The sequence below is a fragment of the Marmota flaviventris genome, chromosome 4 (assembly GCF_047511675.1).
Source record: "Marmota flaviventris isolate mMarFla1 chromosome 4, mMarFla1.hap1, whole genome shotgun sequence".
NCBI lineage: Eukaryota > Metazoa > Chordata > Mammalia > Rodentia > Sciuridae > Marmota > Marmota flaviventris.
The window spans coordinates 87,015,525-87,038,886 of record NC_092501.1 but is presented as its reverse complement, the minus strand read 5'-3'; the positions used below and the strand labels follow the sequence as shown (position 1 = coordinate 87,038,886).

General features: G+C 35.2%; 1 protein-coding gene across 3 annotated transcripts in view; it reads right to left on the bottom strand.

Annotated features, from left to right (window-relative positions):
• The window catches only part of Micu2 (mitochondrial calcium uptake 2), a 111,702-nt gene that overhangs the window by 47,167 nt on the left and 41,173 nt on the right, over positions 1-23,362 (bottom strand). For all 3 annotated transcript variants that reach the window (XM_027941592.2, XM_027941593.2, XM_071611333.1), the window contains exons 3-4: positions 561-592; positions 243-318 (exon numbers count right to left, since the gene is read on the bottom strand). In XM_027941592.2, the coding sequence (XP_027797393.1) occupies positions 243-318; positions 561-592 (108 nt within the window). The remainder of the gene's footprint in view (positions 1-242; positions 319-560; positions 593-23,362) is intronic.

Below are 23,362 nucleotides of genomic sequence, written 5' to 3'. Positions count from 1 at the left end.
TTTAGTTGTTGATGGACTTTTATTTTTTATTTATTTATAGGTGTTTCTGAGAATTGAACCCAGCACCCCATACATGCTAGGCAAACGCTCCACCAATGAGCCACAACCCCAACCCTTATTTGTATTTTTGTTTTAAAAACACCTGTTAAATAACATGGTACAAATCTCATACCTTAGTTCTCTAATAATACGTCAGTTAAATTATACATGCAACCAAAAAATTAACAGCAAATTAAAATTACCTTTATCACCAAGGTCTCTAAAAAAAGTTGATCCACAATTAGCTGTACGGATTCCTGCCAGTACCTCCTCGATATCCTATAAATACATATATTAAAATCTTTCAATTTGATTTATAAAAGTTCACTATCTTTTTTAAAAAAATATATTTTTAGTTGTAGGTGGACAGAATACCTTTATTTTTTTTTCATGTGGTGCTGAGGATTGAACCCAGTGCCTCATGCACGCTAGGCAAGCCCTCTATCATTGAGCCACAACCCCAGCCCCAAAAGTTCATTATCTTACCAAAAACAAACAACACTTCCCCTCCTTTCCCTTACCTTTTTTGCCAGCTTCTTGACTAAAGTTTTACCTGGAGCAAAGAAGAAACAGTATTTAGTACTCATATTCCTTGATAAAACTCAACTGGCATTAATGATTCACAAGACAAACAACTGAATGCTTCTAAAAAGTTTGCAATTTTTAGTCAATATCCTTAAATCAAAATTATGACTAAAGAATTCTAAGTATAAACACAAAGATGCTATAGTTTTTTTTTACAAGTCAATTCCTTAACCATCCTATTTCATGCATATAAAATCTTCTTTGACTTATCGGAGTTGTCTGCATCAGGCATTAATCCTTTTTTTAAAGTATTTTTTTAGTTATAGATGGACATAATACCTTTATTTTATTTTTATGTGGTGCTGAGGATCAAACCCAGTGCCTTCCACTTGTGAGGTGAACACTCTACCACTGAGCTATGACCCCAGCCCCTCAGACATTAATTTTTGCCACACATAATTTCTTTCTTCACGTGATTATTAAATCAATCTCTTTTTGTTTTTATCGATTAAAAAAGAAATATCACACTTATGTTTTAGAAAGCTGCCTTTTTGGAAACCTGAAAAATCCTTTATGCTAACAACTTGCCAGTCAAATTTAAAAGGCTAGCCAACATGACTGTCCATGCTGAGGTGATATTATTTTTCACAATTTCCTACTGGATAACAGAGATTTCTTTCAGGTTTTTAGCCACTTTTTTTCCCCCTCTGCCTACAACTTTTTTTTTTTTTTCTTCCCACAGTTCTGATGATTGAGCCCAGGGCATCAGGCAAGCCAGGTAAGTATGCTATTACTAAGCTACATCCCCACCCCATAAAGCTCTATAATTCCAAAATAACTACATCGTTTCTTTTACACATATAGAACAGTATTAAAAATTTTGTCTTTTACAGAAGTCATGGGCATCACAAACTTCACCTCTTGTTCTCAAAATTATTGTTATTATTGTTATTGGGCACTGGAGATTGAACTCAGGGGCAAGTGCTCTACCACTGAGCACAACCTTAGCCCTTAACTTTATTTATTTATTTATTTTTTTGGGTACTGGGGATTGAACTCAGGGGCACTTGACCACTGAGCCACATCTCCAGCCCTGTTTTGTATTTTATTTAGAAACAGGGTTTCACTGAGTTGCTTAGCACCTCATTTTTGCTGAGGCTGGCTTTGAACTCAATATCCTCCTGTCTCAGCCTCCTGAGCCACTGGGATTATAGGTGTGCACAACTGTACCCAGAGATTTTGTTCTCAAAATTATTATACAATTACAAGATCTGTAAAAATTCAGGTGACAAGTTAAAAAAATGAGTGCTTTTAGATGTGCCTTTTCTGTAGTTTCGGTTGCTTAACTCAAGACTATAAATTACTAGGGATGAATTCTATTACAATTGTTGTTCATTAACTGTTAAGATTTTGTTTTTACATTCATCAAAATACTAGTTGTGAACATAACTATATAGTTTTTAGAAATATCTATGACCATGTTTGTGAGCTAAGGTGTTAACTATTTTAGGACACTTTTTGTTAACTGTTAAACTATTATGTGCCAGCCAATGACAACTCTAATTTCTTTTTTTATTAACTTTAAAAAATTTACATGACAGTGGAATGCCTTACAATTCATATTACACATATAGAGTACAAATTTTCATATCTCTGGTTGTATACAAAGTATATTCACACCAATTCGTGTCTTCATATATGTACTTTGGATAATGATGACCATCACATTCCACCATCATTTCTAACTCCATGCCCCCTCCCTTCCCCTCTGCCCTATCTAGAGTTCCTCTATTCCTCCCATGCTTCCCCTTCCTATCCCAGTATGAATTAGCCTCCTTATATCAGAGAAAACATTCGGCATTTGTTTTTTTGGGATTGGCTAACTTCATTTAGCATTATCTTCTCTAACTCCATCCATTTACTTGCAAATACAATGATTTTATTCTCTTTTATTGCTGAGTAATATTCCATTGTGTATAAAGGCCACATTTTTTAATCCATTCATCTACTGAAGGGCATCTAGGTTGGTTCCACGACAACTCTAATGTTAGGCATTATCATATTATTAGATTATCAGATAGAAAAAATACTATTTAATTTACAAATCTAAGTGTTTGTATGACAGGTATCTTACCTATCTTTATATACAGATGTATATGTATTCTATTAACTTAAAAGAAATTGATCATGATCAAATGCCTCATAAGGCTTTTCTTAAAGTTATGTCACCCTTATGTAATTATCATGCACACTTTTACTTTGAGACACAGCTAATCTTATCAGTTTTTTAAAGAGAGATTAATCTTTGCACAGTACTCAGAAGGCTTATGTCAGTAAGCAATAATTGACATTTTGAAGGTAGAAGAGGACTGAGAATTTGAGAGAGCAATACAGATGGTTTGTAGGGGGTTTTAAGAAATAAGATGATTTCTAAGAGGTCTTATATTTGCTAAACCAATCTAGGTCTTTTAAAAATCTTTGTGCTTAAAAAGAAAAAAATCCTTCTCCTTGAAACTGAGCAAGGAAAGAAGGTAACTTTGCTTCTTTGCAACTAGAAGGCCAGCTATCAAATAATTAAGCCATGGCTCAGGAGGCTGAGGCAGGAAGATGGCGAGTTCAAAGCCAGCTTCAGCCACTTAGTGAGGCTTTAAGTAATTCAGAAAAACCTTGAATAATATAAAATATTTAAAATATGTAAAATATTTTATATTTAAAATATAAGAAAGGGCTGGGGACATGACATGGCTGAGGGGTTGAGTGCCCCTGGGTTTAATCCCTGTTAACAAACAAACAAACAACAAAAAAAGCCAAAAAATTCAATATCATGTAAATGTCATACAACAATAAAACCATAAATTAACAAAATAATATAATGCTGGATTGTAGGTAAGAAATAAATTATAAAACATACTGAGGCTGATTCCATATCTGTCTTACTGTTATACAATACAGTGTTTAGCATTTAATCATTTGCTGAATAAATAACTGAAAAAAATTAAAAAGATTTCATGTCTTCTTATCTGGATTCTAGCCTTCTGGTGGTTATTAACTTCATCTTACATTAGGAAAAAAAATAACAAGAGGAGTTAGGTCATGATATCAACACTGGAGGATTTGTTTTCTCATAGATTTTTCAAAAAAGCAACTGAGCTCCATGAAAGTAGATTTCAGCTCCTTGTACTTACTTTCAACTATAAAGAGAGCCAATTAAGCATGATATTATAAAATCGATCCTTTTTTTTTAAACTATAATTCAAAATAGTAACAATGTCAATTACAAGATGTTTGATACTTACATATGGGAATCTGATTATAAAAAATGGAGAAACTACATAATGCAGCTTAGTTTGTGAAAAGCATTTTCAAGTGGAAATCAATTAGAGAAATGATGTTAGTAAGAAGTTTGGCAGCACTCTCTTACATGAACTTCATTTTTAGATTAAGGGGAAAAAAATGGCAGAAAATACCTATTATAAAATACCTATTATAAATACCTATTATAAAATACCTAAATACAATCTTTCTTTGTCCTAAGTTAATACACTTTCCCCAAAGTAAGAAGAAGGGATGTGGTGTTTCAAATCCAGAATGGTCTGGGAGGGTTTTTTGGTAGATGGTTGTCTACTTTTATCCCACCTGTTCAGGAAGGAAACTTAAGCAGCAAAATAAGTGGCCCAAAGTCTGATCCACTACACCAGGAGCCATGATCTTTGCCCTCCTGACAGCAATAACAAGGCAAGGTCATAAGTATTTGGGGGCCACTTTCTGTATTTAAGAAGAAAATCCATCTGTAAACAATCTAATTTTTGTGTGGGGGGGGGCAAAAGAAGAATTTCTGCTTCTTTGGCTATTTTCACATCCACACACATTAAAAAAAATTCAATCATCTTCATACTTTAATTTGTGTGTGTGTGTGTGTGTGTGTGTGCGCGCGCGCGCGCATGCGCGCGCACGCAGGGCAGAAGAAGAACTCCTACTTCTTTCTTTGGTTATTTTCATATTCACACATATAAAAAAAATTCTGTCATCATCTTCACATTCTTTCTTTTTGTGCACTCATATTATTACCAAAAGTATTTTTTAAAAATATTTTTTAGTTGTCAATGGACCTTTATTTTGTTTATTTTTATGTGGTGCTGAGGATCGAACCCAGTGCCTCACACATGCTAGACAAGCATTCTACCACTGAACCACAACCCCAACTCCTACCAAAAGTATTTAATTCAACTTCATTATGCTAAGGTAAATAGTTTTTTGACCCATAAACATTCAACAATAGAGATATTTTCATCATTTTCTAAATTTTTCATAAATATATGGAATAATTTGACATTAATATCAGAATTAGTGTGTCAAAGTTGATTACTCCAATACTTGTTTTTATTCAGTCATAACTATTGTGGAAACCAAGGCAGAAATGATGCATTAACAAAACATCTCAACTTCCTTGTATCACTAATAAAAGTGGCAAATAGGAAAAAAAAGAGGGAAATTTAATGGTGCTACTTTCTTTACACAAAATACATGGCATATTTTTGCTGCAATATTTAAAAAAGTGCAAAAGCATTCTCCAGTTGTATTTTTTTTTCTAGAGGGAGAAAAATGGTGAACTCCTAAAGATGCCTAAAACTGGCTTCCTTGCCAAGTAGGGTCTTGAAATAACATTTAAATGGTTTCAAGAGATAAAAAAGAGACCCTGTTTTGCAACTGTAAGTAATGTGAAACAATTAATACAAACAATATTAGACACAGCAAATTAATTTTAATTTAAAAACTGATCTAAAGTTGGGCATGGTGGCCCACCTGTAATCCCAGTGACTTACGACTCTGAGGCAAGAGGATCATGTTTGAGGCCAGCCTTGACAATTTAGTGAGGCAGTCTCAAATAAAATAAATAAGTAAATAAAAAGGGGAGGGGATGTAGCTCAGTGGTACAGCATCCCTGGGTTCAATCTTCAGTATCACAAATAAACAAGCAAAACCCCAACCTTACCTAAAGATGAAATACAGAAGCTAAGAAATTACATAGCTTTCTCCTTCTTGGGCGGAATAGATAAAGGAAAGCTTCTCCAAGTAAGGGTTGCTTAAGTCAAGATTTGAAGAATTAGTAGGACTGGACAGTAGGTCCTGCCACTCTTTTCTGTGATGAGAAAGATGCTGAGGTAAATCCTCTTAATGATTTCTATTTTCCTGGGGAGTAGGGGGTTGGTAATTTGCTAGAAAGTGGGGATAGGCATAGGTATAGAGACTTTCAGAAACTCAGCATGATGGATCTGAGATTGCTAAAGAAATAAATTGATTTTGATTTTTGTATAGTGATGCTGTATGCTGTGACTCTGATAAACTACTTAGTACTTCTAGTAGCTTTATTATCTATAGATCTTTTAAGAATTGCTACACAGCAATCATGCTGTCTACATATAAAGGCAGCTTTATTTCTTCTATTTATATCTGCAAATCTTACCTTTTTCTTGCCTTTCTGTCCTGGCTAGGTCTTCCAGTTCAATGTTGAATACTAGTGAGAACAGCCAGCCTTTCTTAGTTGCTGATCTTAAGCACACAGCATTCAATGTTCCATTATTAAGAATAATATTGGCAACTGGATTCATATATATACTGTCTTTTAGGACCCAGTTTTTTAAAAAAAGTTTTTTTAGTTGTAGATGGACACATATCTTTATTTATTTTTATGTGGTGCTGAGGATTGAACCCAGTGCCTCATGCATGTGAGGCAAGTGCTTTACCACTGAGCTACAACCCCAGCCCTAGGACCAGGTTTCTTAAGAACCATAATGTCACTTCTACTCATACTCTATAAGTTGAGGTAGTCAAAAAGGTTCCTGAGGAAGAAACACAAGCTCTACTTCTTGATGGAAAATGACAAATTTCTGGAAGAGCATGTGGGGCCAGAAATATTACTCTAGTCATTTTTGAAAATACAATCTATTATAGCATTTAACTGATTTATCTCCTCATATGGAATATTCTTCCTTTAGTTCTAATGAAATTCTATCTATTCTTCTCAAACTTCTTTGAAGTCCTGACTCTCATTGCTCTCTCTGATGAAACCTTACTACCCTTAAGATAGTATAATACCTAAATCTTACACTAGACTGTGAATTCTATTAATATAATAATAGTATTTGTTTTATTCACCATTGTGTACCCAAGGCTTGACAGTGAGACCAATAAAAATTATAATAAAATTATAATTTTAATAATTTGTACTGATATATTTATTATTAATTATTAATCTACTCCAATTGTGCCAGGAATTGTGCTTGGTTGAGTAGTGTGTCAAATAAGACAGGTCCCAATGCTGTTATACATTAATAGAGAAACTGTACATAAAGCAAGTGTGTGTGTGTGTATGTGTGTGTGTGTGTTAAGACAGTGGCAGGAATAGGGCATCTGCAGTTTATTTCAAGTTGCTGACTTGAGATGCCTTAGGTATTTCCTAGAGATGCCGAAAAGAGGCAAATACATGGGTCTGGTGATTAAGTGAGAAGTCTGGTCTGGAAATAAAAAGATACAGATATCAGTGTTTGGGGAACAGGGATATCACTGATGTGGATAAGATCATTAAGGAAGACAATAAAAAATGAAAGAAGACTGCATGAAGACAGAACCTTAAGAATTAACTTTTAAATAAAGACTGGAATTAGTTTTTTTTTTAATTTTATTTTTTGTAGTTGTACACAATAACTGCATTTTATTTATTTATCTATCTATCGACCTATTTATTTATTTATTTTTATGTGGAGCTGAGAGTTGAACCCAGGGAATTGCATGTGCGAGGCTAGCGCTCTACCACTGAGCCATAACCCCAGCCCCAAGACAGGAATAAGTTTTATCCCTAAAACTAAAGAAACTTGAGGGCCCACATCTTATTTATTGCTTATATCCCAGGGTATTTATTATAAATACCAGACTGATCTGAGTTATCTGTTGTATCAGATATGTTTACATATCTATAAACTCCAATCAAAATCCAGCCATTGTAAAGCACAGAGTTAGAACATGTTACTTTTGTAGCAGCCTCTGTTTTATAAATATATTATAGAATTAACTGGGATCTAAATGAAATGCTTCAACTGTGAAAGAGGAGAGGCTGGTATGCTTTTGGCACTAAATAAATCTTTTAGGTAAATGCCTCTTGATGCCATATTCTAAAATAGTATAAATTGGTATAGATTAATGATCTTTAAAAAACAAATAGTAAACAGTTCTTTTGGTTTCTTATTAAAACAGAAAAAAAAACCCACAAAAAAATAGAAGCCATATGTTTATGACTATTAGAAGAATCCAAAAAAAAGTTTTATTTTTTTCCTATTGAAATTGGGAAGATGAATCATTTTTTTGTATTAAATGCTTTATCTTGTTTTACTTTTTATTTGTTATATATAAATCTAATAAAGGAGGATTAAACTTGATGGAATCCCAAAGAATCTCAAATTTAGAATTATTCCATAGGGATTATTGGAAAAGTAATAATGTGTCTTAGGGTTAGACTATGAAAATAATAATTATTTAAAAACTTTTATTCTATTACAGTCTTTCCTGTAACTCATCTGTTCTTTTTAGTGATTTTGTAAATAGATTCATATAATATGCAGTCCTCTGTGCCTAATTTTATATCATTCAGAAAGGAAAGCATGGGGTTAGAACTTCTTACCTTTGCAGAAGTCTCTCAGCAGTGAAAGCAGAAATGAGTAAGTTGATAAATAGAAGTGTGTCTGAAGAATACAAGAAGAGAAGAGGCAGATTCTTTCTAAATCTCCCCTAGTCTCCCCTAGGTGGGTGGTGGTGGTAAAGTCCACCTCCAAGAATGAAAATGAGATTCTATGCGCTTTAAAAATCTGCTCTTTTCTAACTGGGATTATGCATACCTTCCAGCTGGGGGTAGGTTAGTGATGAGCCAGGGACAATTAAGTTTTAAGTTATCTGCCACCCTGTGGTTTGACAAATAAGAAAATCTTTCTTGGGCTCCATGCCAGATATGTGTGTGTATGTGTGTGTGTGTGTGTGTGTATGTGTGTGTGTTTACAAGAAATCCCAGAGTAGAAATCATTTGTGTGGAGTGACTGGAAAATTGGATACTTCTGTATAGTGCTCAAATGCTGTGAGAGAGCCAATGATGCCCATGATACTGGTCTATCCAGGTACTAATTTTCTGTTCAACCGGAGGAAGGGGAAAATGGAATTTCTTAGTGTTCTGGAGGCCTACACGGCTAAATTTTTTGGGGGGGGGTCATCAATTTATCACAAATTTGTGCTTTTAAAACTTCTGAATATGTAAAAACTATCTGGCTCCTACACATTAGTTGCTTTCCTGTTTGAATTGTACTACATATATGTTTTAGTTTACCTACCTGCTTAGATCCACAATGAGTTTTCAGATATTAGAAAAGCATATAAAGAATCATGTTTTTATTTAGGGTCATTCTCCATTTATTTTCTAAAGTAAAACAATTTTTATTTTTATTTTTTTGAGGTGGGTTTGCTATGTTGCCCAGGCCAGCCTTGAACTCTGATCCTCCTTCAGCCTCTCAAGTAGCTGGGATTACAGGTGTGTTACCACATCTGACTAAAGTATAATAGTTTGAAAATGAACATTTTCCATTGGGATCAAGGTTGTTTCTGTGTGTGTGTGTGTGTGTGTATGTGTGTGTTGGGCCTCAAGGCATTCTAAGTGTGTGCTCTACCACTGAGCTTACACCCTTAGCCAATGATTAGTATTTTTGTAGCTTTACTGCAATATATTTATAATCCATAAAATTCATCCATCTAAACTGTATAGCTCAGCAGTTTTTAAAATATTCAGAGAGTTGTGCAACCATCACCACAATCTAATTTCAAGATATTTTTTATCTTCCCCAAAAGAATGAAAAAGTCTTTAACAGCTACTCCTCCTCTTCCTCTAGTACTCCTAGGAAAACACTGATCTACTTTCTGTTTCTCTGGATTTGCCTATTCCAGGCATAACATATAAACAGAATCATACAATATGTGGTCTTCTGTGCCTAATTTTAACCCTTTTCAGAGTCAAGTGTTAATGCTAACTGGTTAATCTGAATATGATGTCTGACTTGCTTTCTTCACTTGTTTATTACTTGCTACTTCCAATAAAATATCCCATGTTGCAAGTATAAATAGGGGTATGTGTTAGACTGGGTTTTTCTTTCCAGTCACTCACTGACATCTATTCTGTAGCAACTTTTGCTTACACACTTGGCTAGTAATTAAGAGGTTAACAGAGGCTTAAAACTATGACCTCACTCTAGGGGACAGAAATTATGAAAGGGATCCTGGATGGGGGAAAAAAGCTTTCAAGGAACTGAAACTAAAATTATAGCCTAATAGGCAGTAGAACACAGATTTTAGAGGGTGGGGTAGCACTGTCTTTTAAGTTTTCTCTTTAACATTATTACCAATAATGACAGTAAGGTTTAGCGGCACACATAGGAGCTACAAACATTTTAGAAAATAGTTAAGGTGGGCTGGGGTTGTGGCTCAGCAGTAGAGCACTTGTCTAGCACACATGAGGCCCTGGGTTTGATCCTCAGCACCACATAAAAAATAATAAACAAAATAAAGATATTATGTCCATCTACAACTAAAGAAATATTTTTTTTAAAAAAAAGAAAATAGTTAAGGCAAAAACCTACTCTTCTTCACCCAGATACGTTTTGTTTTCCAAAGTTACATAAATTCATTAACTTTTTGTTTTCAGCTTTTAATCATTCAAACTTAGGCTGAATTGTACTTAAAAATAGTACTTGGGCTGGGGATGTAATTCAGTGGTATATATAGAGCTTGCCTAGTATGCTTGAGGACCTAGGTCTGAGCCCCAGAATGCAAAAACAAAACAAAAACTTTTTTTTGTGCCTCAAATACAGAAATAATATTGCTCATTGTGACATCTTTAAAAGACACAGAAAATAATTAAAAAACTAAAATCACTCGTAATAATTCAATAACTGCCAATATTTTTGCATTTTCTCCTAATAAAAAATTACATAAAACTAGGTAAAATTTCAGAGCTTCTTATGTGCCAGCCCCCCCCCCAATGTTTTACCTGTATTATATTACTGAATATTTATAACACTATTAGCACTATTACTAGTCAGTACTATTAGCACTCTCATTTTATTTGGATGGAAACCCAGGCTTGAAATGCTTAGATAACTTTGCCCACAGACACACTAGTACAAAGAGATATGGCCAGTAGTCAAACTCAGTTTATGTCCTACTCTGGGACCTGTGCTTTCAATGATACTATTTAATTATACCCATTATATTTTTTGCTCATTTACACAGGGTAACTCTAACCATTCTTTGATCCTACTGGGTCCTGTGATTTATATGATTCTACCATCTTTTCATTATTCCTTACTTCCTCATGTCATAATTTCCCACCTGGCTGAGTTTCCATGGTCAAGATTATCTTTCCTTTTTTCACAGGTTCTTGGCTAATCCCAGCCCTACTTAAAGTCAAAACTCTGCCTAATCCATGCTGACACCTGTGCAGCTGAAAAATAGCCACAATCATGCTGAAGTTCTGAATATAATTTTATATTCAGAACTAATAACCTCAAGCGGAATTTAATGAATCTATTGGCAAACATTATGTTTCTCAGTCTATCAACTCTTAAAGCTTTAGAAGGCTATTTCTGTAAATCTGCAGTATTTCCCCTTTCTTACTCTCAGCTGATGACTGCTTCCAATTTCACTGGGGAAAAAAAGAAAAAGAAACAAGACTGAACAACTTCTACATACTCTCATCAGACATCCTTTTTTGAAAAAAAATTTTTTTGTAGTTGTAGATGGACAGCATGCCTTTATTTTATTTATTTATTTATTTTATGTGGTGCTGAGGATCGAAAAGTGTCTCATATGTACATGTTAAGACAAGCGCTGTGCCAATAAGCTACACCTCAGCTCCAGACATCCTTTTTGATGAGCATGAATATGGATGGTTAAAGAATGAAGATCACTGTAATTTAACTATAGCCTATAAAGATAAAGGAATTCAGTAGAAAAAAACTTAAAAAGAAGGGAAAATGGTTTTAGCTGGATAACCAAAGTCTCAAAGGAGCATGTTTCTATGGTTTTTAGTGTACACAATGGAGGATTCCAATGCCTATCAAGGAACCAGGGAGAATGACCAGCCACTACCCACTTGAAAGTACCTTGGAGAGATGGTTTTTACATAGCCACATCTATTGCTATTAATAAAGTGTATTATTTGCAAAAGGCCAAAAAGATAAATACCAGGTAAAAATGAATTTAAGATTTAATAATTCTTAGATTGTTTTGTATCTTTCTGTTCATACACTAAGACCATGGGTCACTGGGTTGGCCCTGTTTTTCTTTGTTTTGTTGTTCATCATGATCCGTAGGAATGCAACCAAGATTATTATCTTTCTTATCCATGATGAAAAATGAAGATGAAGTACATCATATGCATAAAGGATGTATTATGTATCCTGCAAAATTACTGAATTTTTGATTTGGCTAAATAGCGTCTGATAGTTTAATTGCATTCCAATGAATAATAAAAGCAGAAAATGCTATAATCTTTAATCATGATTTAGTTTAGTTCTTTGAACATAATTATAAAGGCAATAGTCTTTTTCTGCTAAATCTGATACCTGGTTGCGGTCACAAGTAGTTTCTGTTTCCTGCACTTGTCCAGTGGAGTCATACGTATTTTTTTGCTTGTCCCATAAATTTGTTGGAAACTGAACTTTTCAGATAATGTGGTAACTCTGGGATTAAATTTTTCCCTCCCCCTGGGGTTTGTTCATGTTATTTGCTTGTTTGTTTGTTTATTTTAGTGACAACTATCCTTGATCCTACCCACTCGAAGTGTTAAAGTCTCTGAGGATGCTCTTCAAGACGGCATAGTTCTGGGTATGCCTACAGTCACCATGGGATGACAGTTTCGGAAGCTTTCTAGGTCTCCTTTTCTGTCCAAGATGTTGAATTCCACTAAGTGTCTGATTATCCCACTGTTTTCATTAATGTCTTGGGACATAAAATGCCGTAAAGATAATCAAATCAAACATGGGTTCCTCTGAAGGAATAATTCCCATGGTTGGTTTTTAATATTTGTTATGATCGAAGGCTGGTTCCTTACAGCTGTCTCCCTCCTTCTGTAAAGTAGCCTGTCTACAATTTAGCCTATTATCCTATTCAATCTATCAATGTCCTCCCAATTATCTTCCACCATAATGTATGCCTGTTTTTGAAAGTAGATTTAGGCTTGAATTTCTCCATTTTCTGTTGAAAATGAAGTCAGTTTCTTTGGGAAGAGAGAGGAGTTATTTGTTTTACCCATGCAAAGTTATTTGTTTCTCCCATGCAAAATCTCTGAAGCCAGGGGTCTGGGGCTGGAAGAGTGGATAACAGTGCACTTCCTTTTGAGTGATGACCCCATTCTACGAGGTGGCTGGCATTAATCTCAGGTCTTCTTGACTTGCCTTACTTAGTGTGAAAACACTGTCTTATGAGTTGAGACAAGAGCAGTTAGGTCCCCAGTATTCTCAGTGGCACAGAGCCAAGGCAGGACCTCCATTCCACAAGTGAGGACTGGTGAAAGAAGGGAACTTTCTCTTCTCAGCTGCATTCTGCAGAACTTTGCTGCTGCAACAAGTAGTTTAGGGGAGGATAAAAAAATTCTGAAGCTCTGTTCCTCCCAGGAGAAAAGCCCACTGACTGGGGCTTGGTGGAGAGGAAACCCTGTGTTTTGGGCTGCTGCAGTATGGAATGAGTTTCCACCTCACTGAGCTGGGATGGGGTTGAGAAGGGTCAGACTTAGTTCAAATACCCCAGACTCTCCCTTTTATTACCCGATTTTAGATTTTTTTGAAAAGATATTTATAATTTGCTGTATAACCTTAGAATCATTTCCAGAGACTTTAAATAATATTATTAAGTTTTTTTTTTCACCAGTTTCAGTGGGCAGCGGATCCATAGAGCGTCTCATGCTGCCATGATGGAAAATCATTCTCCTCCATTTATTCCCTTTTACTAAGTAAAATTCCATGGTATGAATATACCAAAGTTTATTTATTCACTCTTTTACTAATGACGTTTGAACAATTTCCTTTTTTTTTTTTTTGCTAATAAAATAATACAACACTGCTGCTATGAGCATTCTTATACATATGTACTCCTACACAAGGGGCAAGTGTTCCTTTTGGGTATAGAGACCTGGGAATGGGAACATAGGTAAAAAATTGTGGTAATGTTTAACTTAACAAGGTAAAAAATTGTGGTAATGTTTAACTTAACAAAGTAGCTTCAATTTATATTTCCAACTAACAGTGTATAGAAGTCCTTGATGATGTCATTATCAATAATTTATATCATCATCAGCCTCTGTTAGTAGACTTAATTGTTGCCATTCTAACAGGTGTAAAATTCTACCTTTTTGTAGTCACTAATAAAGGTAAACATGTTTATGTTCACTGTTCTTATGTTGCCTCTTCTGTTCATGCCTATTTTATCTCTTCTGTCAAAAAAATTTTTTTTTTTTAAATTAGATTGTATAGAGAAGAGATTCTCTTTATCTCCCTACTTGGTTCTTATGTAGACTTTTTTCTGTTGTTATTGTTCTGGGGCTGGACTTAGGGCTTTGTATATGCTAGGCAAGCACTCTGCCACTGAGCTATAGTCCCCAGCCCTTATATGGGCTCTTTGTCTGGATCTAGGAATTGAATTAATAATAGAAGAGCTGATTAAGACAAAGCATCAAGTTTTACTAAATTTACATGTACTGAATGGAGATCCTCACAGGGTGATATCTGAAGAAGTGACCAAAGCAAAGTAGTTTTATAGCTTATAGACAAAGAATAATGAATCTGTAGGGACTGGGGATGTCCAGTCCCCAGTTGGTAGTGTCTGCTTCACATGCACAAGGCCCTGGGTTCAATCCCTAACACCACCACCAAAAACAAAAAACAAACAAACAAAAAACCCCAGAAATTTAAAAAAAAAGAAGAAGAATGACTCTATGAAAGAATGACAGGACAAATGGATCTTTGGACCAAGGTCATTAAGAGATATATTGGGGGGGGGGGGATATAAAGAACTCAAAAAGCTAAGAACCAAAAAAACAAATAACCCCATCAACAAATGGGCCAAGGACCTGAACAGACACTTCTCAGAAGAGGATATAACAAATAACCCCATCAACAAATGGGCCAAGGACCTGAACAGACACTTCTCAGAAGAGGATATACAATCAACCAACAAATAAATGAAAAAATGCTCATCATCTCTAGCAATCAGAGAAAGGCAAATCAAAACTACTCTAAGATATCAATCTCACTCCAGTCAGATGGCAACTATTATGAAGACAAACAACAATAAGTGTTGACGAGGATGTGGGGAAAAAGGCACACTCATACATTGCTGGTAGGACTGCAAATTGGTGCAGCCAATATGGAAAGCAGTATGGAGATTCCTTGGAAATCTGGGAATGGAACCACCATTTGACCCAGCTAGCCCTCTCCTCGGACTATACTCAAAGGACTTAAAAACAGCAATACTACAGGGACACAGCCACATCAATGTTTACAGAGAACAATTCACAACAGCTAAACTGTAGAGCCAATCTAGATGTCCTTCAGTAGATGAATGGATAAAAAAAAAATGTGGCATATATACACAATGGAATTTTACTCAGCATTAAAAAAGAACAAAATCATGGCATTTGCAGGTAAATGGATGGCTTTGGAGAAGATAATGCTAAGTGAAGTTAGCCAATCCCCCAAAAAACAAATGCCAAATGTTTTCTCTGATATATTTTCACTCATAGTAGGGTAGGGTGGGGGAGCATGGGAGGATTAGATGAATTCTAGATAAGGAAGAGGGGTGGGAGGGAAAGGGAAGAGGCAGAGAATTAGCAAGGATGGTGGAATGTGATGGACATCATTATCCAAAGTACATGTACGAAGATACGAATGGGGTGTCAACCTACTTGTAATAAAAAAGTACATGTATACATACATGAATTGGCGTGAATATACTTTATATACAAAGATATGAAAAATTGTGCTCTATATGTGTAATAAGAATTGTTATGTATTCTGCTGTCATGTACTTAAAAAAATAAAATCAATTAAATACAAAAAGAATAATGAATCTGTGAAAGAATGACAGGACAAATGGATCTTTGGACCAAGGTCATTAAGAGATATATTGGGGGCGCGTGGGGGGGGGGATTTGATGTAGAAGCTAATGGAAATAAAGGTGTCTGGAAATTCAAGGAGTCTGTTAATAGGGGCTACAATGAATCACCTCAATTACCAGTCTGGTGATCAAGGCTATTTTCTGGGCTTGGTTTGTGAAGAACACCTCTTCTAAGACTCTTTTATGGTTTGCTGCCTGTAGGAAAAAAACAGGCCAACAGCCCTTCCTGTAGTTAGTTCTTCAAGTGATTTCAGCTTGAAATAATTAATATAACATTCAGCATATCTTAAGACATCATGTCCTTAAATCCTTCATTTGCCTGTCTTTTAAAAATTTTAATTCTATATATAAATGTTGTCCTGACAATTATATGTGTTATGATAAATTCTGCCAGTTTTTGGCTTGTCTTTTCAATTTCTATATGGCAACCTGTGATAAACAGAAGTTCTAATTTCAATATAGTTGAATTTTATCAATCTTCTGTTAGTGTTTTTCATGCCTTTAAGAAGGCATAACTCATAGAGACAGATTTTAAATTATCTTAAAATTTTTAAAGCATTCATTTTTTTCATATTAATATCGAATTGTCCTAATATCATTTACTGACTAGTTTTTCCTTTCTCCAGTGATTTAGATTTACATTTGCCATCACTGTCATATTATATAAGTTATATTTATGCTTGTATGTTCTGGCTAATTTGTTTTGTTGGTAAATTTGTCTACCCCTGTGCCAATGTCACATCATATTAATTATCTTTATAATAAGGCTGGGAGGGTAACTTCCCCATTTTGTTTCCATCCCCTTTCAGAGTGTCTTAGCTGGTTCAGGCCCTTGTTTTTCCATATAAATGTTCAAATCAGCTTGTCAAAAAACACACACACACATTCACCCACCCTACTTGCATTATCAATGAAACTGCAATTAGTCTACAGTTAAGAGCTTAAAAACTAGGGTTTCTAGGCTCATTCATGTTTATAGAAATGTGTTTTTTTTCTCATTTATATATTTAATTTCCCTCTAAGTTCTGCATTCATTCCATCTTGCAAATTTTGATAAGATATTATCTTCATTTTTCACTTAATTAAAATATCTTTAAATTTCCCTTATAATTTCTTTTTTGACTTGTGTTATTCAGAAGTGTATTGTTTAATTTCCAAATATTTTAAGATTTTTCAGCTGTTATTGATTTCTAGTTTAATTCTATTATGGTCTAAGGCCATATGTTGTGTAATTTTATTCTTATTATATTAGAATTATATTATTATTATAGTATATAGTTATATAGTTATACACAGTAGTTGGGTTCATTTTGACAAAATTATACCTGCATGGAATTTGATTACAAGTCTTGTTCTTCCCCTCTCTTTCCCTCCTCTCCTCCCTTCCCTTACTCTTCTTCTATTCTACAGACCATTCCTTTTCTTATTTATTTAATGGATTGGTACTTTCTGAATATAAATAAAGGTGAAATTCCTTGTGATATATTTCTATATGCATATAACATGATTTTGTTTAAATAATTCCATATTTTCTGCCCTTTCCCATCCCTCTGCCCTCCCTTCTTGATCTTCTACTTCACTGATCTTCTCTTTATCTTTATGATATCCGATACCTGCTACTCTCACTTTATTTCCCTTACTTTGTTCTAGTTTCACATGAGAGAAAATATCCAACCCTCGATTTTCTGAGTCTGGCTTAACTTCACTTAGCATGATATGCTTCATTTCCTTCCATTTATCAGCAAACTCCATAATTTTGTTATTCTTCATGGCTTAGTCAAGCTCCACTGTGTATAGATACCACATTTTCTTGATCCATTTATTTATTGATGAGCATCTGGGCTGATTCCATAATAGCTATTGTAAATCATGCTACTATAAACATTGAAAAGGCTATAGTAGTATACTATAGTATACTAATTTTAGTTCTTTTGCATAAATACCAAGGAGTGGGATAGCTGGGTCATAAAGTGCTTTCATTCCTAGTTTATTGAGGAATTTCCATATTGCTTTCCAGAGTGGTTGAACTAATTTTCAGTCTCATAAACAATGTATGCATATACTTCCCCCCCTCATCGTTGCCAGCATTTGTTATTATTTGTGTTCTTGATAACAGACATTCTGACTGAAATAAGATAAAATCTTGGTGTAGTTCTGATCTGTACTTCCCTGATTGCTAGAGATGTTGAACATTTTTTCATATATTTATTGCTTATCTGTATTTCTTTTGAAAAATGTTTAGTTCTTTGCCCATTTATTAATTGGGTTGTTTTTTGTGTGTGTGTGTTAAGCTTTTTGATATTAATCCCTTATCACAGAAGCAGCTGGCAAAGATTTTCTCCCATTTTGTAGGCTCTCTCTTCACACTCTTAATCTTTTCCTTTGCTGTACAGAAGCTTTTTAATTTGATGGCATCCCACTTATTGATTCTTGATTTATTTCTTGAGCTTTAGGGGTCTTGTTGAGGATGTTGGTCCTTACACATGATTCCTATTCTTGCAAAAGTTCCCATCTATGGTCTATCCTGGTAAACGGTTCCAGGTTAGTTAGAGAATGTATATTCTACTATTGTTGGATTAGATCCAGTTGATTGGAGGTGATGTTTTGTTCAGATATATCCTTGGTTTTCTGCTTGATTTGCCCATTACTGAGAGAGAGAGAGTGAGCCCTTGTAGTTTCTAAGGATATGTTTATCTCTCTTTAGAGTTCTATCAGTTTTTACCTTAATTTCGATGCTCTACTGTTAGGTGTGCACATACTATGGATTGTTATGTATTTTTAGACAACTATCCCTTTTAAAATCATTTTGCAATGCCCCTTTTTATTGCTGATAATTTTCCTAGCTCAGAAAATCTGTTTTGTCTTAAAATAATTATAGCTACTTTGGCTGGCTCCTTCCTTCCATCCTTCCATTCTCCTATCCTGGTACTAGAGATGAAAGCCAGGGACACTATACCACTAAGTTACATTCCTACATTTTCTAATTGATAAATTTAGATCATTCATATATAAAATGATTATTAATATAGTCAAGATTAATTACACATCTGTAATGTTTTCTATTTATTACCCTTTTTTGTTTTTCTTTTTGTCTTCCCTTACTTTCTGCCTTCTCTGTTTTTTTTTTGAGACAGGGTTTTATTAAGTAGCCCAAGTGGGCCTTGAATTTGTAATCCTCCTGCCTTAGCCTTCCTGGCTGCTGGGATTACAGGTATATGCCACTACCCACCCCTGGCTACTCCAGCTTTCCTTCCTTCTTATACTGGGGACTGAACCAAGGGGTACTTTACCACTGAGTCACATTCCCAGCCCTTTTTAATAAGTTTTTATTTTGAGACAGTGTCTCACTAAGTTGCTTAGAGCCTTGCTAAATTGCCAAGGCTGGTACTGAACTTGCAATCCTCCTGCCTCAACCTCATGAGCCACTAGGATTGTAAGTGTACACCTCTACACCCAGCCCAGTGTTGTTGTTGTTGTTCTTCTTTTCTTTTCTAAAAAATATTTTTAGTTGTAGGTGGACACAATACATTTATTTTTATGCAGTACTGAGGATCGAACCCAGTGCCTCACACATGTGAGGCAAGTGCTCTTTCTACCACAGAGACACAACCCCCAGCCCTCCAGAGTTCTTTTGATTACTGTTAGTATTGTATATCTTTCTTTATCCCTTCACTTTTAATCCAACACATCTGTAATGTTTTCTATTTATTGCCCTTTTTTGTTTTTCTTTTTGTCTTCCCTCACTTTCTGACTTCTGTTTTTTTTTTTTTTTTTTAATATTGGGTTGAACCCAGAGGTGCTTAACCACTGAGCTACATCCTCAGCCCTTTTAATTTTTATTTTGAGACAAGATATCACTAAGTATCTTAGGGCCTTGCTAAGTTGCTGAGGTTGGTCTCAAGCTTGCAAGCCTTCTGCTTCAGCTTCCCGAGTTGCTGGGATTATAGGCACGTGCCACCATGCCTAGCTGCCTTCTCTGGTTTTAACTGAGCATTTAACATAATTTGATTTTTTTTCTCCTCTTAGCATGACAATTCTATATCTTTAACAAAATTTTTTAGTGGTTGCAATATACATTTACAACTAAAGAACACTTTGATGGACCTTTATTTTATTTATTTGTATGTGGTGCTGAGAATCAACCCCAGTGCTTCACACATGCTAGACAAGCACTCTGCCACTGAGCTAGAACCCCAGCCCCACGTATGAGTACCTTTTAATAGGGTATTCCCTATTATTATTTTGAATGAACTGCTATGTTAGTTCTCTTCAGGACAGAAAAATAAATAAATAAATGATTTGACTTCATCTGATTCTCTTCCTTTCTTCATGTGGATCTAAATTCCTAGCCTATGTTATTTTCCTTTTCTCTGGAGAACCTGACAATTTCTTATAAAGCAAATCCTATTGATATTAAATTCCCTCAACTGCTGTTTGTCTGAGAAAGCCTTTATTTTGTCTTCACTTCTGAAGGATAATTTCACAAAACATAGAATCTAGGTTGGTGGATTTTTCTTTCCATGCTTAAAATATTTGATTCACCCTCTTCTTGCTTACGTGATTTATGAAAAGAAGCAGAATATAATTCTTTTATTTATTTATTATTTATATATCACAGCGAAATGCATTACAATTCTTATTTCATATATAGAGCACAATTTTTCATATCTCTGGTTGTATACACAGTATATTCACACCAATTCATGTCTTTATACCTGTACTTTGGATAATAATGATCATTACATTCCACCATGATTAATAATGCCATGCCCCTTCCCCTCCCACCCCTCTGCCCTATCTAGAGTTCTCTATTCCTGCCATGCTCCCGCTCCCTATCCCACTATGAATCAGCCTCCTCGTATCAAAGAAAACATTCGGCATTTGTTTTTTTGGGATTGGCTAACTTCACTTAGCATTATTCACTTGAACTCCATCCATTTACCTGCAAATGCCATGATTTTATTATCTTTTATTGCTGAGTAATATTCCATTGTGTATATATGCCACATTTTTTAAAATCCATTCATCTATTGAAGGGCATCTAGGTTGGTTCCACAGTTTAGCTACTGTGAATTGTGTTGCTATAAACATTGATGTGGCTATGTCCCTGTAGTATGCTGTTTTTAAGTCCTTTGGGTATAGACAGAGGAGAGGAATAGCTGGGTCAAATGGTGGTTCCATTCCCAATTTTCCAAGAAATCTCCATACTGCTTTCCATATTGGCTGCACCAATTTACAGTCCTGACGGATATAATTCTTAACTTTATTTCTCTCTAGGTAAAGTGTTTTATTCCCTGCTGACTTCTTTCAATACATTTTATTTTCCTTTAATTTTCTGCAGTTTAATATGCCCAGGTATTTTTTGATATTCATTCTGCTTGGAGTTTGGTAAGCTTTTTGACTCTGTGGTTTACTGTTTGTTGATTATTATTATTTCCATATGCCTTCTATTCTTTTTCCTCTTTCTTCTGGTATTCCCATTATGTCGTACCTTTTGAAATCATCCATAGTTCTTGAAATTTCTGTTTTTCCTCTTTGCTTTTCAAGTTGGGAAGCTTCAACTGACATATCTTCACGCTCACAGATTCATTCCTCATCCATTGATTATACTGATGAGCCAAAGACATCCTTCATTCCTGTTATAGTTTTTGATTTCCAACACTTCTTTCTGATTTGTTCTGTTTATTCCTCTCTGCTTACCTTACAGTGTTGGTCATTTTTCCATTACTGTGTTAAAAATAACCTGACACAATCAACTTATAAAGGGAAAGGTTTATTTTGGCTCACAGTTTGGAGGTTTCAACCCATGATCAATTTGGTCTCATTTCTTTCAGGTTTGTAGTAAGGCAGAACATCACGGCTGGAAATACACAATGGTGCTTCCAAAGCTGCTTAATGGTGACAGAAAGTGAAGAGATAAAGAAGAGGGGCCAGGGTCCCAATATCCTCTTCAAGGGCATGTCCCCAATAGCCTAACTTCCTTCCACTAGACCCTACCTCCTAAAGGTTCTACCACCTTCTAACAGTGCCTGAAACACATGTGCCTTTGGGGGACATTCAAGATCTGTTTTTGAACACTGTGCACTTTTTTCATTAGAGCCCTTAATATATTAATCACAGTTATTTTAGATTCCTGGTCTGATAATTCCAAAATGTCAGTTGCATTTTCATCTGGCACTGATGTTTGCCTTGTCCTTTGTGTACTTTTTATCTTTCAGCAAGGTTTGTGACTTTTTCATTGGGTCGGTCAGACATGGTGCATTGGGTAAAAATTACTGAGGTAGAAAGACTTTTGTTTATCTGGCTAGGATTAGATTATTTTTACTGTTTGCTGTATTTACATATAGGGCTCCACTGATGTGGTGGTAAGGTGTATGGATATGTTATACAGCCTAGATGACCAGCTCTCAGTGTTTTAGTAACTAAAACAGTTTCTATGTAGGCTTTTGTTAAGGAGAATGAAATGCTTTGGGGGAATATTAAAAAATGGCCATTTTCCCCATCCCCTGAAAGAAGGAAGAGAGGTTTTTTTCCCTTGGATTTTTCTTCTGAGAACCTGGTGGGGCTCTCAAAGTAAAACTGAAAAGCATATGGGTATCTTTACAGCTAGGTCTTCAGGAGCTTTTTATCAGTCAAGCTGGTCCACACTCAGTAGTAGTCAGTCAATTACCCTTTAATATTCTTGCCTGACACTGTTGCAATGGTGGGTTCTGGGTGGTTTCTGCTCTAGGCAAACTCTGATTCTCTATATCTGCTTGTCTGTACTATTTACATCAATGTGCCCTCAATTTTCTGACAAATCTGAGGAATTGTTGATTTTCTATTTTTAAGCCTTTTAATAATTTTTTTTTGCTGGGCGGGAAACACAAATGTCTGAGTTCGTCAAGTGTTAGGGAGATTAAACTACTTTTTTTTTTTTTTTTTTGGTACTAGGGATTGAACCCAAGGGCACCTAACCACTGAGCCACATCCCCAACCCGTTTTAAATATTTTATTTAGAGACAGGATCTCACTAAGTTGCTTAGGGTCTCACTAAATTGCTAAGGCTGGTCTTGAACTCATGCTCCTCCTGCCTCAGCCTCTAGAGCTGCTGGAATTACAGGTGTGTACCATTGCGCCCAAAGATTAAACTACTTTTTAAAAGAAATCTTTTCGCATCTCATTATTTACTTAGTGAACTTACTGCACTGATGTAGGTCAATATTTTTTTTTAAAGTTTTTGATATATACTGCTAACCTTCCCTCCAAATAAGCCAGAGTAAAATAACCTAAACACATGTTTACCAACTTATTTTCCTATTCACAAACTTTCATTGTTCCCTCATTGATTCAAGATGAAGTCCACAAATCCCTGCCAAATACACATTGCTCTGAGGATCAGAGAGGATCACTGAAATCTTTGGCCCTTATTTGTTTTTCAGTTTCATCTCTCATTACTGCCAAAAGTAATCCTTTAGTTTCGTGATTGGTAAACTTATTGCCCCTAGCATATATTATGATGTTTTTTCAAATCACCCCAAAGTATTTATAATGTCTTTCTAAGTCCTCTTTATCTTTTCCAATTTGATCTATACTTCTCTGACTGCTCATCTTGCCC